We start from the raw sequence: 19,724 nt of genomic DNA, 5'->3' as shown, positions 1-19,724 counted from the left end.
ACCTTAGGGATGACTGCAGAATGGCAACCCACTCCAGTGTTCTTGCCTGGAGAATCCCAGGGATGGAGGAGCCTGGTAGGCTGCCATCTGTGGGGTTGCACAGAGTCGGACATGACTGAAGCAACTTAGCAGCAGCAGCAGCAGATCAGGAACACCTGTTTTTGAGACTTTACGTGAATGAGAAACTCATGAGGTGCCTCTCCTTGAGTTTGCTCAGATCTCCAGTCTCCTTTTCTCCTTAACCATAAAATACTAGGTGCTGCCACAAATCATTGGCAAGCTTTGGGATTACCCTGTGTGCTGTTTCTGTTACATCAGGCTGTGTCTGTAAGCCTGTTTCCTGCTCTGTAAGATGCATCAAGAACCAAGCTGGGATGGTCTAGATCAGCCTTAAGTGTTCTCAGGAGGTGGTACTGGAGTCAGGAACACAAGTGGAGGGCAGAAGCATCGCAGGGCTCATGGGAAGGAAGGTTTTCTACTTAAAGTTTGAAAATTGTTGGAAAGATCAGTCCCCACCCCCGACCCTGGCCCCCCATATAACATCACTGTAGAAACTGTCTTGTTCAGTCGCTAAGTCATGACTCTGCTATCCCATGAATGTAGCACGCCAGGTTTCCCTGTCTTTCACTATCTCTTGGAGTTTGCACGAATTTGACTATTGAATCGGTGATGCCATTCAACCATCTCATACTCTGTCACCCTCTTCTCCTCCTGCCCTCAATCTTTCCCAGCATCAGGGTCTTTACCAATGAGTTGGCTCTGTGCATCATGTGGTCAAAGTATTGCAGCTTCAGCATCAGTCCTTCCAGTGAATATTCAGGGTTGATTTCCTTTAAGACTGACTGGTTTGATCTCCCTGCTGTCCAAGGGACTCTCAAGACTGCCTACTTTTAATAAATACCTCGGGGTGACTGCTGTCAGGAAAGTTTGAGACTCAGTAGACTACTGGATTTCTAAAAGACCCTGCAGTCTTTAGTCTGTTTTCTCCTAAAACCAAAGACCAAAAGCCATGGCGGTGAGAGTGGGAACGAATTCACTGAACTACAAGTGAATGAGAATTTATTAGGTAGGAAGTGGCGAAGGTGCAGCACAAACAGGAGTAGGCAACACGCAAACTGAACGGAACCCGAGATTCCGGAAAAAAAATCTGTCGTTTACACAATTGGCCACTTCCACCCGCACTGATACAGGGCTTGTTAGGGGAGATGAGGGAGATATTTCAGTGGTAGGACTGGTGGTTCCGAAATGCTGTATACACCATCTCCGTGAAGCTTTCAAGGCGAGGCCACCGGCTCAAGGTCGAGATTTCAGAGTGGACGCAGCCAGACCCACCAAGATGGCTACGATCGTGAAGCCCTGGGCGGCGATCCGGGTACGCATCATGAGCTGGGAGCGCTGGCTCTGTCCACGGTGAAAGCAGTAGAGGCCATAAGTAAGGGCGGCCGCAGTGCCCAGGCAGCCTGAAGAGGCGACAAAGCAGGTGGGAAGTGGCAGGTCCGGCTCCAGAGGGCCCCTCCCCTCTTTGGGCTTCCCTCTCCAGGGTCAAGATATCCTTAAACAGGAGCTGAGGAGAGCGCGCCGTGAGGTGGGGCCGAGGTGGGAGGGGTGGGCAGAAGGAGGGCCGGGGCAGCGGGGGTCCTCGGAGTCAGAGTCCGCCGCGTCCCAGCGTCCCCAATCCCGTCCAGCTCCTACTCCAATCACGTTCACCCCCTCACCGCCCGGCCCCTTCTCATTCCGGTCACCCCACTGGGGTCCCGGTCCTCCCCTATTTCATTCCCTCTGCATCACTGCCCTCTTGGTCTACAGTTCCAACAGCTCCCACTTGCTTACCTATGGGTACCAGTGGGTTCTCGCGGGTCTTGCGAATAAACTTTTCCTTGAAGCTTTCCGAAGTGCTGTATACACTGGGGCTAAAGCCTTCAATGACTGGGGGCTGCGACGGTTCAAGAGGTGCCTCCGGAGTGACACGGCCAGGAGTCTCCATGTCTCGGGCAACAGCAGTAGGCGAAAATTCGGACGCTAAGCCCCGCCTCCTGATGAGGTCATTAAAGGGGGCAGGGAAAAGGGCTTTGCTGAACGTTGTACGCAGGCGCGATCGCTCGTGGCATTCTGGGAGTTATAGTACCCAGCTTGTGTCGCTGCGAAGAAGACTGCATTTCCCGAAAGCCTGCAAAACCACGTGCTCCACTAGCCGGAAGGAGTCGCTACACGAGGTAGTTGGAGTGAGAAGCAGAGGCTAGTAGTCGGTGCTGTGGTAAGTGCAATGCCCAAAGCCAAGGGAAAGACTCGGAGGCAGAAGTTCGGTTATAATGTTAACCGGAAGCGTCTGAACCGGAATGCTAGACGGAAGGCAGCGCCGCGGATCGAATGGTGAGGAGACCGGGGTTCAGACGGCAGGAGACCTCGGCCAGGACGGCTAGCGAGATGACAGTCCCGCGATCGCCCTCTTTTTTTCCCGTAGCTCACACATCCGACATGCCTGGGACCAGACCAAATCGGTGCGGCAGAACCTGGCCGAGATGGGTTTGGCTATGGACCCCAACAGGGCAGTGCCCCTTCTTAAGAGAAAGGTACTGACATGGTCCCGGCCTTGCCCTCCGCCCCCACATCATCCTTAGCTGGCTTAATCCTGTTACCTCCCTCACGCCCTTGGGTTTGCGACTTCCCCACAGCCAACTCGGCCAGCCTGACAGTGCGTTGAGATTACCTTTAGTATCTCCCTCACACTGCCTCCCCAGCACACATTGGACCTGGGTTGGAGCTTCCGTTTTCCTTCGGCACTCACTTTATCCTTCTGAAATTAAACTGTTTGGATCCCTTGGCATCTCAGTTTTCCAGAATTTATATTTTTCTGCCCTTAACTTTCCTAATAAGGAGTTTGGAATCCTTACTGCTCCTCACACCTTTCCTCGGTTATCCAGTCGTCCTTGGTCTGAGGCTTCCCTTGGGCTAGTTTCTCCAGAATAATTCTTTTTTTTTTTTAATTAATTTATTTATTTTGGGGGGGTTCTTTCTTTTTTTCTCTTTTTTTTCCCTTTATTTATTTATCAGAATAATTCTTTTTCTGGACCACTTTCAAAAATCGCACCCCCTTTCACTCAGTAACTTCTTTCCTACTTTAATTCATTGACACTTGTAAATACTTGATGGTATGTCATGTTATATATTTATGTTTATTGTCTGTGCATCTTTCCTCCAACATAATCTGCTTGGGGACAAGAACTCTGTTCCATTCACTACTAAGCCTCACTCGGTGGTGCTTAGGATGTGACTAGTGGTCTACAGTTAATGAATGGACTTGCTGGTTGGGTTTGTCCTGTTGCCTTCAGGCAAATTTCTTATTATCTCTATGCTAGAGGAACAAGGCACTACTGTTTATTGAATAAATGTGAAACTATAGCCAAGCACTGTCAGCTTGCTCCTTGCATAAGAGAAGGCATCTGACCTCTCTCCCTCATTGAAAAGTCTAAAGTGCTTTCATGTGCATTGCTTCATTTGATAATCACACAGTGAAGTGAGGCAGGCAAGGAATATTCTGCCCATTTTATAGATGGGCGCAGAAAGATAAACTGCTTACTTGAGCATCTTGGGGACCAAAAAGCATCCGGGGCATTAGTTCTTTGGTCATCTAGTCTTGCCTGCCCTTATGGAGGGGCCCTTATGGATAACGCAGTTGTGTTGGGATGGGCAGGAGCCTTTAGAATTCTCCCTCATCCAGGATAATTTCTTCTGGCTACTGTTCTCATAATCTCTGTTCTCTGCAGGTAAAGGCCATGGAAGTGGATGTAGAGGAGAGGCCTAAGGAGCTTGTGCGGAAGCCGTATGTGCTTAATGGTGGGTGTGGGTCACAATTTCTCTAGGTCAGCATCCTATACAGGCCTGGAAAGGACCCTCAGATGTTCTCAGTGTACAGATGGAGAAACTGAGGTTCAGAGAGAAGAAGTGAGCTGGTCCAGGGCTCAGCTGGCAAAGTTGGAGCTGTGTCCTGGCTGAGACGTTTTCAGTCTGCTGACTAAGTTCCAATGCATGAAGGGAGGCCAGAGATGTTCAGGGAGGACCTAACCAGTGCCTGAGAGGATAAAGGAGAAAACATCAAGTCTCAGGCATGAATTCAGCTTCTCATGAGTTTAAGGATGGACAGATTTTTTTTTTAGAGATTCCACCATATACTCTTTCCAGTGACAATGGGATGGTTGGATGGCATCACCGATTTGATGGACATGAGTTTGAGTAGGCTCCAGGAGTTGGTGATGGACAAGGAAGCCTGGTGTGCTGCAGTCCATGGGGTCTCAAAGAGTCAGACACGACTGAACGACTGAACTGAATCTTTCCAGTGATAAATCAACTTTATGTATTTTAAGGCTATAGAGACCGAATAGTAAAACAAGAGGGTAAATTCTGCAAAGTTTAAAGATTTGAATGACCAGAAATTTAAAAAATAGTATTTATTTATTTTTGGCTGTGCCTTCATTGCAGCTCAGGCTTTTCTCTAGTATGGCTTGAGCATAACTCAAGCATGCACAGGCTTCTTATTGTGGAGGCTTCTCTTCTCGTGGAGCACAGGCTGTAAGCGCAGTCTTCAGTAGTTGCAGCACATGGACTCAGTAGTTGTGGCTCCTGGGCTCTGGAGCACAGGCTCAATAGTTGTGTCCATGGCCTTCGTTGCTCCACTGTATGTGAGCTCTTCCCAGATTAAGTATCGAACCCATGTCTCCTTCCTTGGCAGGCCAGTTCTTTACCTCTGAGCCACCAGGAAAGCCCTCTGACCAGACATTTGATATAGAATTCCATGAATTCCTGTCTGTAGTCTATTTTAGTGATTCTTGTAAGAGTTACTGCACAGGATTGTATATACAAAATCATGTGTACTTACTGTAGTGAAAGCTAATCTTAAAAAGTTTTAATTCTTTAATTAAAAATTTTTTAAATTGTGGTAAAAAAAAACCCGCAAAATTTACCATTAAAAAATGTTAATTGTGGCTAAAGTAAAAACCCTCAAAATTTACCATCATAATCATTTAAAAATACATAGCTCGGTAGTGTTGTGCGTGTGTGCTCAGTTGCTAAGCCATGTCCAACTCTTCTGACCCCTTGGACTGTCGCTCTCCAGATCCTCTATGGATAGGTTTTCCCAGGCATAATACTGGAGTGGGTTGCCATTTCCTTCTCTAGAGGATCTTCTCCATCCAGGGATTGAACCTGTATCTCCTGCATTGCAGGCAGATTGTTTACTGCTGAACCATCAGAGAAGCCCAGCTATTTTAGGAGTGAGGCCATATTGACTCCAGAGTTTGGTTTTCCCCCTCACGTGGAACAGTAAGGTGCCTCTGGCCCTAGTTCCTACAGCTCGAGTTCTCATTTATTCACACCTTTTCATTTCACGTATTAATACTTTTAAGAGGTTCTCAAAGAGTTTTAGAGCTGGAATGGAGCCCTGCATTGTGGACAAGCAATGTATCTTCATCTCTGTCCCTAGTACCTGGCACTAAGTGGGGATTTTTAGTTTGGTGCCTTCCTTTCACCCATCTGAGACCCAAAGAGAGGTGACAATATTGCCATACTGATGGATGCTTGTGCCACAGGGAGAGCCTGGGACCCGAGGGGCTAATGAAGAAGATTCTAGCACTGAATTTGGAGAGGAAGAGGGAAAGGTCATCACTTGGCCAGTGTAGCAACTCTTGTGGCTTGGGATTGACTGAGCAGCTCAACTTATGCAGAAAGCAAAGCTTCATTCCCTGTCTCTTGGCTTCTCTCAACCCAGACCTGGAGGCAGAAGCCAGCCTTCCAGAAAAGAAAGGAAACACACTGTCGCGAGATCTCATTGACTATGTTCGCTACATGGTGGAGAACCATGGGGAGAACTATAAGGTAAGTGGTTCAGGCCTGGCAGGAGGAACCACTTGGGCCCTTGGAGAAGGTACCCTGGGCCATTTGGGGTCTGATCTGCTTGGCTAGTGCCTGTTTCCTGAGATTGAGTGGAAACAAAGAGTAAAGATACCCTAGGAAATGGATCCCTTTGACAGAATGCTTGTAACTGGGTAGACTAAGTAGCCTATGGTGCATATCCCACTCATAAATATATACTGTTTGCTCACGTGGTATTTTTAATGGACTGCAGGTGACCCTTGGACAACTTGAGAGTTAACCTGTTTAATTTACAGTTGGTCTTCCAACTGGTCTGCAGTTCCTCAAATCTAAGGATTCAACCAACCATGGACCATGTAGTGCTATAGTATTTATCCTGAAAAATACCCATTATAAGTGGACCCATGCAGTTCACATCTGTGCTGTTCAAGAGTTAACTGCTGTTCAGAGGTTAACTCCCATTTTAGTTATGGGAGGTTTCAAGTAAAAGTCCTTATTTTTTTTTGGCTTCTCTTAAAAATGGAGAGATCTGGCTACACTGGACCCCTGTGCCCAGGTGGGATCAGTTGGTGATGGATGAAAAATGAGCTACTCAGCTTGTTTCAGCTCCTGCTTAGTCCCTGAGGGCACCTGTACCCATTTTCCCACATACACTATGTCTTTTGACGAGAGGAATCTGAATCTCAGGGATGGGCAGTACCTTGCCCAACTCAGGGTTAGGGATTTGAACTTTGCTTGTCCAGCCTTCTTCATTCAAGTGGCCCTTTTCCTTCCTTAGGCTATGGCACGGGATGAGAAGAATTACTATCAAGATACCCCAAAACAGATTCGGAATAAGATCAACGTGTACAAGCGTTTTTACCCAGCAGAGTGGCAAGCCTTCACTGATTCTTTGCAAAAGAATAAAATGGAGGTTGAGTGACTGGTTTATGCCTGCCCCAGGATGAGGCTTCCTCCTGGACCAGAGAAGCAAGGAGGGGTGTGCATCTACACATGAGGCCGGCCAAACCCCATGGAATCAAAAGGTTACAATGCATGTGCGCGCGCGCACACAGACACACACAATCTCTCTCACGTTTCACTTTGGAGAAGATACTGTCTCCCAGAGGCTCCAATTTATATTCTTCTAGGGGCTCTGGGAAAAGCCAGAACCTGTTGTTTTCTGAGCAGGCAGTTTGTTTGAATATAGTCTGTGTACAATAAAATAGTTATTTTTACTTCTCTGACAGTTTTGTATTTGCCCTCCCAGCCAAGCCCTGGGGCTGCCCCTTCAATAACCTCCTCAACCAAAGTAAAGAGGCCATTCAGTCCTTTGCACATTCATGTACCCTCCTAGGCAGAGCTGCCCTCCCTTTTCTCCCGTTCTGGTTCTACTGCTCGCTACCTTGGCTTCCTGAATAGCAGTTCCACTATCACTTATATAAAAAAGTGAATCACTCACTTAGTCATGTCTGACTTTGTGACCCATGGACTGTAGTCTGCTAGGCTCCTCTGTCCATGGGATTCTTCAGACAAAATACTGGAGTGAGCAGTCATTCCCTTCTCCAGGTATCTTCCTGACCCAGGGTTAGACCCTGGGTCTCCTGCACTGCAGGCGGATTCTTTACCATCTGAGCTGACTAATACTTCTATGGAAGGCTGGGCTGCTTGGGAGGGGCCTCCAGTGCCGGCCCCACCCCAGGCTGGGGGCTGGTGGACTGGTTTTCTGTGCCCTGGTCTGAAGCCAGCTGTGGCTCAAGCGCCAGCAAGTAAGATGCTTTGCAGCTGCTTCCTGATCCGCCTTCAAGTGACCTGCCTTTGCGGCATGTCTTTTGAGTCTGAGGTCCCCAAGCCTGCTTTCTGAGATGTCCGCTGGACTGCTGAATGCAACTCTGCTGTGTACAAAGTCCCGGGCTACACACTGCGTGGCATTCCTTCGGGCCCGGCCTGTGTAGTGTGGTGGCATGATTGGTATGTAGCAGGATTATGGTCACAGTGTGAGGTGGGTGCTGGGCATTTTCTTCTCTTGATTCATTATCATCAGGTATTAATAATACAAAAGCCCTCTGTTCCCGAGGTTTCTCCTGAAATCACATAAAATTTGTCTCCCCTCACTACTCTAGAAAAGAAGGACTTAAGTGTTTTTACATAGAACATTTCACATAAAACCCACAAAGTTGTGTGGTTTTATCTTCTTGCAGATAAGGAAGCAGGATTGAGAGGCATTAACATGGGATTTGAAGTCAGTCTGTCCAATGACTAAGCCTGGACTTTCCCTTGCTGGCCTTCTCTTCGGCCACTGAAGGCAGCCCACCATCTCACACCATTAAGGCAGGCTGGACACTGGACAGAAACCTGCCTACTGGACCCGGCTTGCTGGACTTCAGCAGTGACTGTCACTGTGAGCACAGGCTTTAGGAATGCAAGTCCTTCAGAGCATTCTGAAATCAGGCCTGTGACTGGGCCAGGCCCTTAACCTTGTTTCTTCATCCAGTTCAGCTGCCATACCATAGGGCTTTGGGGAAGCCTTCCATACCACTTTCCTCTGCCCCTAGGCTGTGTCAGTGTTCTGGAGTCCCCACAGCCCCAACTTCCTGTAGCCAGTGCCAGTAACTCTCTTTTAGTCTGGTTGGACATCCCCTAACAGACTGGGCTTGAGTGCAGGGACCTTGTGAGGGAACCAGAGAGCCCAGCCCAAGGGCAGGTGTTGGGGGGACACTTGTGGAATGGTGCCACCTCCACTCTGACCTCTGGTGTGGAGGCAGTCAGAGCTGTTCTCCAGTTCTGTAAAGCAATTAAATTTCAATTAAATTAAAAAACAGCATTGCTACAATTAAAAAGTTCTCACTTCCATTTTCATGCATAGCTCTGGCTCTGTCAGCTAGAACTCCTACAAGGGTTTGGTTATCTCCCCAAAAGTACTGTTAGGCCAAAGCTGATGTACCCACCCCCCCAATGTGGAGTGAAGGAATTGAGATTTGCTGTGGGAAGTGTTCTGGGACCACCCTCCATAGCTGTCCCTCCCTGGGACAGTTAAGCACCAAACACATGATTGTTCCTCAAAATCAGAATTTATATGAAACCACCACCGAGTTTTTGGCATTTATTGTACACAGCCACCAACACTCCATTTTATGCAGTTTGTGGGCCTGGGTTCACAGGGCATGGGCTGGGACAGCAAGGCTCCTTTACTTCAGATCTTTAATGACAATCTTCCCCTTGTCCCTTTATGGGCCCATCTCCATAAGGAGAAGGAGGCAGCAGGGAAAGCTGGAGGTTTCCCTTTAAATAGTTACTAGAGAAGAGTTGGAGAATGTGACAGCAGACGGCAAGGGTGAGAGGCAGACTGTTGACCATGCAGGCCTGAGGTCTGGGGCAGCTGTGAGAGGACGAGAATAGACACCACAGGCGCGTTTCAGCGGCTGGTTTGAGATGCTGGCAGTTGCTACTAAACTAGCTTAAGAACAAAATATTTTCCAAAGGCAAGTGGAAACGTTTTTCTGGAGAATCTGGGGTCTCATTCAGACACGCTAGAGTTGTGAAATTTTCCACCAGCTTTCTGAGGATGGTCCGGAGGCCCTGAGGGACCAACTTCGCCTCCTCTCCAGTCCTCACAGCTGGATACCACTGTGTTGGCACAAGCTTACAATGGATGGTTCTGAGCACCAGGAGGTGCCAGAGGAGGCTTCTTGGGATGGGCAGCTGGTCCAAGGTGGTGGTCCCAGCAGCCTCAAGAGCCCTCTTGCCTAGACCATCCACATGTCCAGGCTCTGGGCCAGGCTGACCTCTTTTCAGAAGGACAGTAGCAGGTCAGAAGCCATGATTTCATTCAAACAACCTTAAGAACAGAAGCTCCCAGTGTCAGGGTGTGTGATTCATAGGTTCAACCGGCACGTAGAGAGCTTCCGTCCCAAGCACGAGTGGGCACTGTATGGTCTTCATGAGAGTATGAGAGCTGCCCAGCCATCCATTCACTATTCCCAAGCTCAGGTGGGGCAGAGGGGGAAACATGGTGTCATCCTGGTTAGTCAGGAACTGCACTTGGAGATGAACAGTTTCCCCAGAGCAGTCATCTAGGCTCTTGAACCAAAGTCACATTCAGGAACAACTATGTGAGAGCACAAGGTAGTTAGCTGTTCTTAATAAAGGCCCTTCCCCGACCTTGCCCAGTCTGGTCCTGGTAGGGACCAGAACACAAGTAGTGTCTGGCACCCCGCTTGGAGGCCAGGCCAGCTGAATGCTGCTGTCAGCCACAGACATGAGCACACCCACAGGCCAACAGGACGTCCATCCAGTCTGTACAGGTACCCTGGACCTTCGGTGCTCCTCAGTGGTGTCTTCTGGTGTGCCCTGGGACCTGCTGGTTCTGAGACTGGTCTTTGAAAGCTGCTCAAGTACATAACTCTATTCAGGTTCACCTCCTGACAGCGGGGACTTTTAAAACTGTCCTACATAGTGATATGCATTAGACCAAAGGCAGATCTTAATTAGTAGAAAAGGGCGCCCCTCTCCAAAACGCTGGCTCCAAGAGTAACTTTCAAGTATTAACACTAGAGGACAAGGTGAAGTTCACAGAACAGAGAAGTCAAGTCTTAACTTCTGCCAGCAAAATGAATTGTCAGCAGAGTTTCAAAGGCTACTCTAAAACCCAAGTCATTCCCAAAATATTCAAAATAAAATCAGTCAAATCACTTCTTAAGACAAAGTAAATCGGAATTTCAAAGAAAAGTGATTCTATTCTGAGATACCTTCCCGGCCCGCCCTTCTTGCACCCGCCACAGTATGAAACTGTAGCACGCTGAGTAAATGTCAAATGAAACAAAGGCACATGATCTCTATTCTCAATTAAAAAGCAAACTGAGTTGGTTACCTCCTCAAAAAAAAGGCCCATTTGTGGCTGTTGACTGTTCAGTAGCCTCTTGACAGACAAAAGTTTCCTTCTGCCTGCACTGAAGAGTCAATACAGACAGTCTTTAAACTGGCTAATCACTGGAAACAGGAGAATCGTGGAATGTGTGCTGGAGAGGACACCAGCTACTCTGTCCAGCTTTGCCTGAGCTGCTCAATCAGCAGGTCCAGGAAGGCTGTGCGATATACTCAAGGATACCCATCGGGTGGTCTCCTCATTCTTATTTAAGAGTAACTATGATGAAATTGCCTCTCCCAGAGTCATTTGTTACCTCTACAGAGTTTGTGTCCCTTTGACGTATTAGGCCAAGTGCTGGAGTTCAAGTTCATGTGGGTCATTGTGAAGTTCTATGACATCAAGTACAGCCACAAAGGGTCGGGGGAGCGAGAGCTCTGTCTCCATTGACACACGTAGCTTACCACACTGTCATTCATGATTCCAGCTATTTTCCTCAAAGATCCAAATTTTCCATGACAGTCATCTGGGGTTTGGATAACAGCACCTAGAAACAGAGCCTAAAACTTGGGCCTGTTCCTTTGATAAATAAATAAATAATTAAATGCAGTCTGGAGGCCAACATCCTGCTCCCCTGACAAATCTTCCCAGGAACACAGGCAGGCTCCTTCCTTCCCCAGACTTATGTAAACATGGGCATTGGCACAGTTAAGTGTAAGAGTAGCAGCTTCTGACTCCAGATTGGGGTGGGTGCAGGTTTCAGTTTCTCTGACTAGGGGGTGAAGACCACTTGCTCTGTATTTAAGAGGTTAGCGGGCTGGACCTCAACCTTGGGAAAGCAGGGAGGTTTCAGGAAGCTCCTTGCCAGGATCTCTAGATTCCTCCTCAAGCTTCCTATCTTCATGGCTCGGTTAGAAAGCCACCATCTAAATCACCCCTCTTTAAAAGGGATGGCCCAGAGAGGCAGGGATTGCACAAGGCCACGAGCCAGCTGGGGTTGGAGGATAAGGGAGGACAGGGAGTCTGAGCCCATGGCTTACGGCCCAAAACCTGCCCACACAAGAGGGTGCAAAATCACCAGGAGGGATCGGTCTAGGGTTAGGGCGTACTTTGGACACCTACACCAGTCCTCACCCCCTGGGACCAGCAGGGCGGGGAGACTGGAGCCTGCTGAGCAGCTCGCTGTAGAGGTCAGAGGATGAAGCCGCCTTTCCTGATGAAAGTGGGATCCACTTGCTGCTCAGAACAAGCGAGACACTGCCACTCCCAGCCTTGGCCTCAGCTGCCTCCCTGCTTCAGCCTCATGGCTAGCTCGCCAGGAGGGCTTCTGTGTGGTTCCTGGCCTCACCCCGGCCTGCTCTCGAGGGTGAGGAGGGGAGAAGGGAAGTGATGCTATGTGGCCCGTGTCCCAGGCCCTGGCTGGAGATGAAGAGGCAGGAGGAGCGGAGCTGGGGTCCCCAGGGCTGGTGAGCGGGTGGGCGCCAGCCTAGGAGAGAAGCTCCAGGAGCAGTTTCCAGATGTGCACCGTGCCCGGATTTTCAAAGCTGGTTCCTGCAGGGGCGATGCTGGCCGCCAAGAGGAAAACTTCCCGCTGGCTGTCGACGGCCTGCAGACCCAGCTCCTGCTGCAGCTCCACCATACTCATGGCTTCGCTCAGGTCCTGGGATGAAACGGAGACATCAGGCTGGCCTCAGAGCGTGTCCCAACAACCCACCCTTGTCATCTGTGAAATAAACTGTTCAACGGCTCCCTGGGGGGAAACACTGGGGCCTAAGTTCTCTCTTGGCCACTTGGTCTAAACTCACTTCCTCATCTCTGACTTTCCTTGGTATCAACTTCTTTCCATCCCCTTGTTCTCACCCACAGCCACTGTGCTAAGGAACAGCACGTCCTCTAAGTCAGGCATTGTGATAGGTACTTACTTTATTTAACTCATTGTCCATACTAAACTGATGGGGAAATCAGCTCAGGGAGGTGATACCATTTAGCAAAGGAAAACAGTGATATGTGGCAGAGCCAGGTTTCAGACCCAGGTTGGTTTGATGACCAAGTTTATGATCTTTATAGAAATCTTAGCTCAGTTTCCTAAATTCAATGGTGGAGAGATCTTATGGTAAGGTCACTTTCAGACAGAGGCCTCATCTCCCCTAGACTCCTAGAAACCTGCTGAGGAAAAAACAGAGGCCACTACTCAACATGGCTGGTGATGGTACATTTAATTTCAAGCCTGGCCCAAGATTAAAAGTTTTCTTCTTGAAGCAGTTGATAGAATGATGGGACCTTAGGTGCTGTCTCCTGTAAAGTTCAAAATCACTATAAATCATAGTTTATATATAAGATGATGACATGATTCATTGTCCAAACTGGGTCACATCTGAGACTCAAAGTAGGAACTACTATAGTTATATCAGAGCAACAGGAATAGCTGGGGCCTGTCCCAGGCAGACCAGAACCTAAGATTACCCTGTTTATAACTGTGCCAGGTATTTCTTGATAGGCAGGGGAAACCTGAGGTCTAAGACAGACAGCATGTCTCCAAGCCAGGCTGGAAACAGGTCCCACAGCTCTCAGGGTCAAGGGCCCATGCCACCTGAAACACAACAGGACTCTACCGCGGCAGAGAACGGCACTGTAAGTATGTGATGCCAAGAGTTATTGGGCCAGGAGATGTATATAGAATAGAGTGAAGAGCAGGAAATTTGAGGATCTGAGCTCAAGACCTGGCTTTGCCACACAGCAGCTGTAACTCTGGGCTAACGTCAAGGCCTATAGCGAGGTCATGATTACAGTGTGCTTAGCATGCTGTGAGCACACAGTAAATATTAGTTATTATTTAACTTGTTAACTTCTTACCACTTCCCAGCTATAGCTCTCTGATCGAGTCAAACATCATTAAGGACATATCAGAGTGGAAAAGGTGCAATTGGAGTACGACTTCCCAATTTACTATTTTCAAGGTGTACAAACTCTCTCTGAGCTTCAGATTCCCTGTCTGTAAAACGGAAACAGTATCCCATAACTTACAGAGTGAATAGAAACATCAGATGAAATATTATTTGAAACCACACCTCAGACACAGTGGACACAGAGAAATTATTTTTCTCATTCTTCCAGGATGACAAATGACAGGGAGGCAGGGAGGCAGGCAGAGGGGATGAGGGATGAGGAATGAGGACGCAGCCCAGGTAGCAGTGGGGGTGCCAGTATCAGCCGTGTGCCGCAGGCCATGGGTCTAGGCCCGAATCCCTCCCTGGTGCTCCCGGCCCCAGGCATCGTGGATCGAGCCCAGCCGACCTTGGCCAGCCTCCCACGGCCCTCACCTGCTTGTTGGCCACCACCACAACAGGCAGGTCAGGGTCCTTGTCTAGCAGCTTGTGCAGCTCCTGTCGGGCCCACGGCAGCCGCAGCCGGTCAGCGGAGTCCACCATGAACACCAGCACGTCCACTTCATTCACAAACTCCTTCCAGTAGAAGCGCAGATTCTGGCTGCCGCCGACTGAGGAGAGGCCAGGGGCCAGCTCAGAGCCTCCCTGGGCCCGGGCTCTCTACTTACAGCCCACCCCCACCTCACTTCCAGTCTCCCAAGACTCCACTGGCCAGTGGAGCAAGGGAAAGTCCATGGGTTCCTGAGCCAATCGGACCTGGGTGCAGCTCTAGCAAGGGAAAGTCCACGGGTTCCTGAGCCAATCGGACCTGGGTGCAGCTCTAGCTCTGACAGCTATATCTCCCTGAGCAGGTCAACACCTCTGAGCATCAGTCTCCTCCTCATTGAACTTACCTAACAGGTTGCAGCAAAACCCCAAAGTACCGTACGCAATGTACCTTTCACAGGACTGGGGATAACATGTCCTTAATACATAGTACTCTGGTTCTTCCTCCTGGGCTGTCCTGCCTCCTCCCAATCCCTAGCTTCCTCTCAGGTCAGTGGCTGTGGTCAGCAGCCAGGAACCCCTGTGCTGCCTGAGAACAGCCATTCTCCACTCAGTTTTTCTTGTTCAGTCTGGTTGCCCCACTTTCTTTCCTTGGAAAGGCCATACTCAACCCTGCCACCATGTGGCTGTCCAAGTAGCACCTCCCCCGACCTGGGTTGCATTCCTGTTCCTCTGTGTCCCTCTGCAAAGTCCTCAATGGTCACCCCCGCATCCTAGTGTTTCTGATTAGACTTCTGACACTTGTGGACTCAGCTCTTTGAGAGTTAGAGCTATGTATCTCTGGATCCCCCCAAAGCCCTCAGCACAATGCCTGGCACATAGCAGGCACTCAACAAGTATATACTGAGTACTTACTAGGTGCCAAGCACTGATCTGGGTGCTGGGGACACAGAGGTCAGCAAGGCAGGCAGGGGGGCCCTGCTCTCAAGGAGCTCCCTCTGTAACCAGGACCAACACAGCAGTAACACAAAAACACATTCCACAAAGGAAGGAAATAAAACAGAAAAAGTGAAAGTGGCGGGGCGGGGTGGGGGTGGTGTCTGCTGGTAGCTTTGGATTGGGTGGTCTGAGAAGGTGGCCTAAGGAGGCGGCTCGTGAGCTCAATCTGGGATGATGACAAGGAGCTGGTCATGAGAAGAGGCAGAGAAAACTGTTACAGGCACCAGGCAGGGCAAGATCCATGTGTTCAAGAAACAGAAGGCATTCAGGGTGGCTGAGGCGCCGCCAGAGGGGGAGAAGGAGCCACGACCAGCAGGGATGGCCAGGGCTGGACCACCCAGGGCCTGTAAGGCTACAGTGAGGCCGTGGGGAGCCCCTTAAACATTTTAAGCAAGAATGACATGAAGTGATACGGATTTCTGAAAGATGCTGCTGGTCAACATTGAGGACAGAAGTGGAATCAGGAAGACCAGCAAGGAGACTGTTGTAGTACTGATAGTTGACTGTGGATTGGGACAAGCAGGAAGAGATGGAGGTGAGGAGAAATGGACAGATGCAAACTCTACTGAAGGATAAAGCTGACAGAACTAGCTAATAAAATGGACACAGGATGTGGGTGGGCGGGGGAGGGGAGGGAAAAGTCAAAGACCCACAAAGGGCTCATTCTCAGCCAGGCTTCAGGCCAAGCAATGTAGGCGACCACAGCAAACTGAGTGTTGTGGCAGGGGAAAGGCCCCAGACTTGAATAGGAGATCCGGGTTTGAATCCAGCTTGAGTGACCTTATTGAGCCTGGATACTGTCTCTGACAGACAGAATGGGCCTCAACTGCAGAACCCCCATCTGAATCTTATGTGTCCCGGGCATGAGATGAAGACATGGAAAGCATGCTGAAAGGACTGAATCTCAGGTAAATATCAATGTTTGCTACAGTGAGGGAGGAAAGATGTAGCCAGGGCAGGCTAGCAGGCAAGGCCCTGAGACCAGAGGAACTGGGCCCATTCAGGCCAACGGCCAGGCCTTGAGTCTGATCCCACCAGTTTGGCACTTAATTAAACCCACTGAGTCTTTATGATCTGAGTCCTATGGCTGGCAAAAATCTACCTGTCCCTCTACCTGGACACAGGTAGTAAAGTACTGCTGCCCTCTCAATACCCTCTCTCCTATCCTCTCCTGAGATCCCAAGAAGCCTAACATTGAGGACAGGAGGCTACTCAGATTCTCCTTTGATCACTCACTTAACAAGCTCTTTCAGGTGCCTGATTGGGGCTGGGTCCTAGGGGCCAGAGCTGGATCAGATTTATCTGTGCCCCAGATGCCCAGTCAGGGCAGAAGGAAGAACTCTTAAGCTGGCCTGGGGGTCAGACAAGGCTTCCTGGGTTATCACCTTTGACCTAAACCTTGAAGGATGAACAGCAGTTCATAAAGGGAAGAACAGTGCATGCAAAGCACAGATGATAAGAAAGGAAACCCCTCAGAAACCCTTCTGAAGCACCCTTCAGAAACCCTGGAGAATTCCATGGATTGAGAAGACTGGCAGGCTACACAGTCCATGAGGTCCTATGGGATCCTGAAGAGTCGGACACGACTGAGCGACTCTCACTCACTCACTTCAGAAACAAGCAACGTACAGGGTGCTTAACATCGAGAGCCCAGAGCCAGACAGCATTAACAGACTGGCAAGCTGCCTGAGCCTAGATAAATTATTTAACTTTCTGGGCCTCACTGCCTCATGCAGGGCATATATAATGAAGGTAATAACTCTTTCCAGTTTTATGGAGTTGTTGGGAGGGTTTTTTAAAGTGCTGTCTGTCAAGTGCTTGGCATACAGGAAACTTCAGCTGTGAATCTATCAGGGTTAGGCACTTGGGCTGCAGTAAGGGTGACGGACAGGAGGCGACCAAACCAGAGAACAGAACGGTGCTGGACTCCATCCTGTGCCCCAGGGACACATGGGAAGCATTTTCTACAGTGGCGTGTCCTGCTTAGATAACAAGCCCCAACGTGGGTCCAGCTGAGATGCCGGGGGAGACGGGTGCGGGGGGAGGGGTGGGTGTCTGCTCACTCTCCAGCAGGTCCACCTCGAAGTCCCTGGTGGGCAGCCGCACGGAGTTGAAGCCCCAGGTGGGGATGTGGCCTTCCAGCGGTGGCTTCCCCGCCAGCACGCGCAGGAATGTGCTTTTCCCGGAGCCGTCCAGCCCCAGCACCAACACTTCGCGCTGCTCCAGCTCCTCCAGCGCCGGCTCCACGTCTTCCTCGTCCTCGGGCTGCGGAGCACGGGTCAGGCTGCGATCGGCACCCTCCCGCCTCACCCTTCCCGCAGGGAAGACCGAAAGCCCAAAGCGCACATCCCCGCCCTCCCGCCATCAAGGGACTGCCAGGCCCGCTCTGGTGCACAGGCACGAGTGCTGCCAAGAGTCCTGAATTTCCCAAAGCCGTTCTTCTGGCTTTCCCTGGGTGACCTCGTGCAAATTCCTCCCTTCGCGGAGCCTCAGCCTCCTTAGACTGACAATCCCTCCTCACTCCACCGAGGCAGGACGCGCCAAATCGCGCTAACAAGCCAAACAGCGGCAGGACGCGGGGAGGGGGCGGAGGGCATCCCGGGTTGGACGCACAGCGCAGGCGCCAAGCGAACACTGGCTGCACCCTGCGCGGGCGGGACAGCGTTCCCCGGCCCCAGCCCCGGCGAGTAAGCCGGAGGCCTACAGCGGCGCAGCACAGCACATGCCCCCAAACGCCCACCGGCTTCAGGGTTCCGGGACTCCCAGTCGCCCGCCACGCGCCCACCAGCGCGGCGCCTGCGGCGCCAAGCTCCCAACTCTCAGGGCGGCGGTCACACCCCCTCGGCTGCACGCGCGGAGGCGCCGACCCTCCTCGGGCACTCACGTCCCACTCGTCCCACTGTGGAAGGCCGGCAGGCTCAGCGCCCCACCAGGCCTCGCCTCCGTCCCAGCGCCGCTCCCGTCCGCTGCCGAAGTAGGTCTTCCAGAGGATAAAGAGCACCGAACCGAGCACGGCCGCCGCGCCACCCAGCGCCAGCACCAAGGGGCTCAGCGGCCGCGGCGCCATCGGGGCGGCTGAGGGGCGCGAGGGCCGGTCGCACAGGCCGAGCCAGCCGGCCTGCCGAAGATGGCCCCGCTGCGACGGCCTCGGCCGCGCCCACCCACCCACCCAACCCAGCCCTGCACTACAAGCCCCACAATGCACCGCCGCTGTCGCGACCGGCGGCGGGAGCAGGGGGGCGCGGCCCGGAGCGCGGCGTCCTCCCGCCCACTCCGCTAGGTGCGGTGTGGGGCGAGAGGCTGTACCTGGGCTGGACAAGGCGTGGTTACACTGGCATCTACCGAGTACTTGCTGTTAGGGGGTTAGCTCAAGACTGTTTTAGGTTACCCCTTGAAACAGTGCCCCTTGGGAGGGAAAACTGAGGCCCTAGTCGCACCTTCGTGTGTGGGTGCTGCCTGCATTCAACCCCAGGTCGTATGCTTCCTGGGCATCCCTCATGATCTCCGAGAGGAATTGCTATGGTATGGCAGGTTATGGAGTGGCAGAGGCCGGCTTGGAACCCAGGTCCCTGACTCTTAGTACTGTCTACCTTCTGTTGGCTGCTGCCTGGCTCCCAGGGGTTCTGCTCTCTTGAAGGCCCTTGGCATCCTGGTGAAGCCAGCGGGGGCAGGGAATCAGTGTTTAGACCTGACCACTTTGTCCCGTGACCCTCGGTGACCCAAAGTTTCCAGGGTGTCCTCCCAAGGAGGAAAAGCAAAGTTTCCTCCCAAGGAGGAAAAGCAGGAGAAACGGGCCTGGAGTACTCAAGAGGAGGAACCCCATGAGAAACTCTGGGGTGAATGGGTTTATTTTTATTATAAACCACTTCAAGCCATTTTATAGACCAGGGTGGACCCTGAGCTTTTTTCTAGTCACCCGCAGGTATGCTCAGATCTCTCCTGTTTTCCTCTGCCTCTCCTTTCCATTTCAGACCCACTTCTGGATAATGTGCATTTTCTATTCCTCACTCCCACCAATCCAGAGAAACTATTCTTACCGGGGTCTCTAACAAACTCATTAAATTTCTTGGTAGTGAAATAAGAGGGGAGAAGATGTTGCCAGTGTTGGTGGTTTAGTCGCTAAGTGGTGTCCCACCCTTAGGACCCCATGGACTGTACTCCATTAGCATAAGACATTACAAAGACTAGTTAGAAACAGCTAGGTCAAAGATGGTGGAAGAGTCAACTTCCAGTAGACCTTGAGCCTCATCATGTGCTCAGCCATGCATATGCTAAATGATATACCCACCAGTACCATGACAGTTCTGAGGCTAACCGCAAAAGGCCAAAAAGTGGGTGGTGGCTTGATTCCTGGAAATCCCTGCCTGCCCTTCCCCCCCAAAACTGGATAATTCTCCTGCTCATTAACCTATGAAATTACTAAGCCCATAAAAACTAACATTGATAACATGCAGGGGTCAGTGGGGGCTCTTGGGCACAAGGCTGTTCTGTATCCCCCACTTCTTTGATTATAGGAAACAGCCTTCGTTGGGCCTCCATGACCCTCCCTGAGTTCCAATGGGCAGATTCAAGCAGTTGTTAATTAGATAAGGGAGGGGTTTCGATACCAGGGAGAAACAAAACAGTCAAGAGCAGCCTATGGCAAG

General features: G+C 50.8%; 3 protein-coding genes across 3 annotated transcripts; 1 reads left to right on the top strand and 2 right to left on the bottom strand.

Moving 5' to 3' along the window:
* Positions 1-1,042: 1,042 nt before the first annotated feature.
* HIGD2A (HIG1 hypoxia inducible domain family member 2A) lies at positions 1,043-2,041 on the bottom strand. The gene is made up of 2 exons (XM_061150968.1): positions 1,831-2,041; positions 1,043-1,460 (listed from the first exon to the last, which is right to left on the bottom strand). Exons 1-2 carry the CDS (start codon positions 1,982-1,984, stop codon positions 1,294-1,296), a joined length of 321 nt encoding a protein of 106 aa, XP_061006951.1. The 5' UTR covers positions 1,985-2,041; the 3' UTR covers positions 1,043-1,293.
* A 136-nt stretch (positions 2,042-2,177) lies between these two features.
* NOP16 (NOP16 nucleolar protein) lies at positions 2,178-6,953 on the top strand. The gene is made up of 5 exons (XM_061150965.1): positions 2,178-2,370; positions 2,462-2,570; positions 3,765-3,834; positions 5,762-5,868; positions 6,644-6,953. Exons 1-5 carry the CDS (start codon positions 2,264-2,266, stop codon positions 6,785-6,787), a joined length of 537 nt encoding a protein of 178 aa, XP_061006948.1. The 5' UTR covers positions 2,178-2,263; the 3' UTR covers positions 6,788-6,953.
* Positions 6,954-8,896: 1,943 nt separating this feature from the next.
* ARL10 (ADP ribosylation factor like GTPase 10) lies at positions 8,897-18,204 on the bottom strand. The gene is made up of 4 exons (XM_061150964.1): positions 17,963-18,204; positions 17,142-17,343; positions 14,029-14,204; positions 8,897-12,368 (listed from the first exon to the last, which is right to left on the bottom strand). The coding sequence occupies exons 1-4, from the start codon at positions 18,143-18,145 to the stop codon at positions 12,195-12,197; spliced, it is 735 nt and encodes a 244-aa protein (XP_061006947.1). The 5' UTR covers positions 18,146-18,204; the 3' UTR covers positions 8,897-12,194.
* Between the last annotated feature and the right edge of the window lie 1,520 nt (positions 18,205-19,724).

Source organism: Dama dama, chromosome 9 (assembly GCF_033118175.1).
Source record: "Dama dama isolate Ldn47 chromosome 9, ASM3311817v1, whole genome shotgun sequence".
Classification (NCBI taxonomy): Eukaryota; Metazoa; Chordata; class Mammalia; order Artiodactyla; family Cervidae; genus Dama; species Dama dama.
This window is presented reverse-complemented; position numbering and strand designations above follow the sequence as displayed.

Bases quoted from the DNA above. Each gene is read 5' to 3' on its own strand.
- HIGD2A (XM_061150968.1), bottom strand. From the start codon at position 1,984: ATGGAGACTCCTGGCCGTGTCACTCCGGAGGCACCTCTTGAACCGTCG. The intron at 1,461-1,830 runs GTAAGCAAGTGG...TCGCCTCTTCAG, and splicing joins GAACCCACTGGTACCCATAG to GCTGCCTGGGCACTGCGGCC.
- NOP16 (XM_061150965.1), top strand. From the start codon at position 2,264: ATGCCCAAAGCCAAGGGAAAGACTCGGAGGCAGAAGTTCGGTTATAAT. The intron at 3,835-5,761 runs GTGGGTGTGGGT...CTCTCAACCCAG, and splicing joins GAAGCCGTATGTGCTTAATG to ACCTGGAGGCAGAAGCCAGC. The intron at 5,869-6,643 runs GTAAGTGGTTCA...TTCCTTCCTTAG, and splicing joins ACCATGGGGAGAACTATAAG to GCTATGGCACGGGATGAGAA.
- ARL10 (XM_061150964.1), bottom strand. From the start codon at position 18,145: ATGGCGCCGCGGCCGCTGAGCCCCTTGGTGCTGGCGCTGGGTGGCGCG. The intron at 14,205-17,141 runs GTGAGCAGACAC...GCCTCTCCTCAG, and splicing joins CGAGGTGGACCTGCTGGAGA to TCGGCGGCAGCCAGAATCTG. The intron at 12,369-14,028 runs GTGAGGGCCGTG...GTTTCATCCCAG, and splicing joins TGGTGGTGGCCAACAAGCAG to GACCTGAGCGAAGCCATGAG.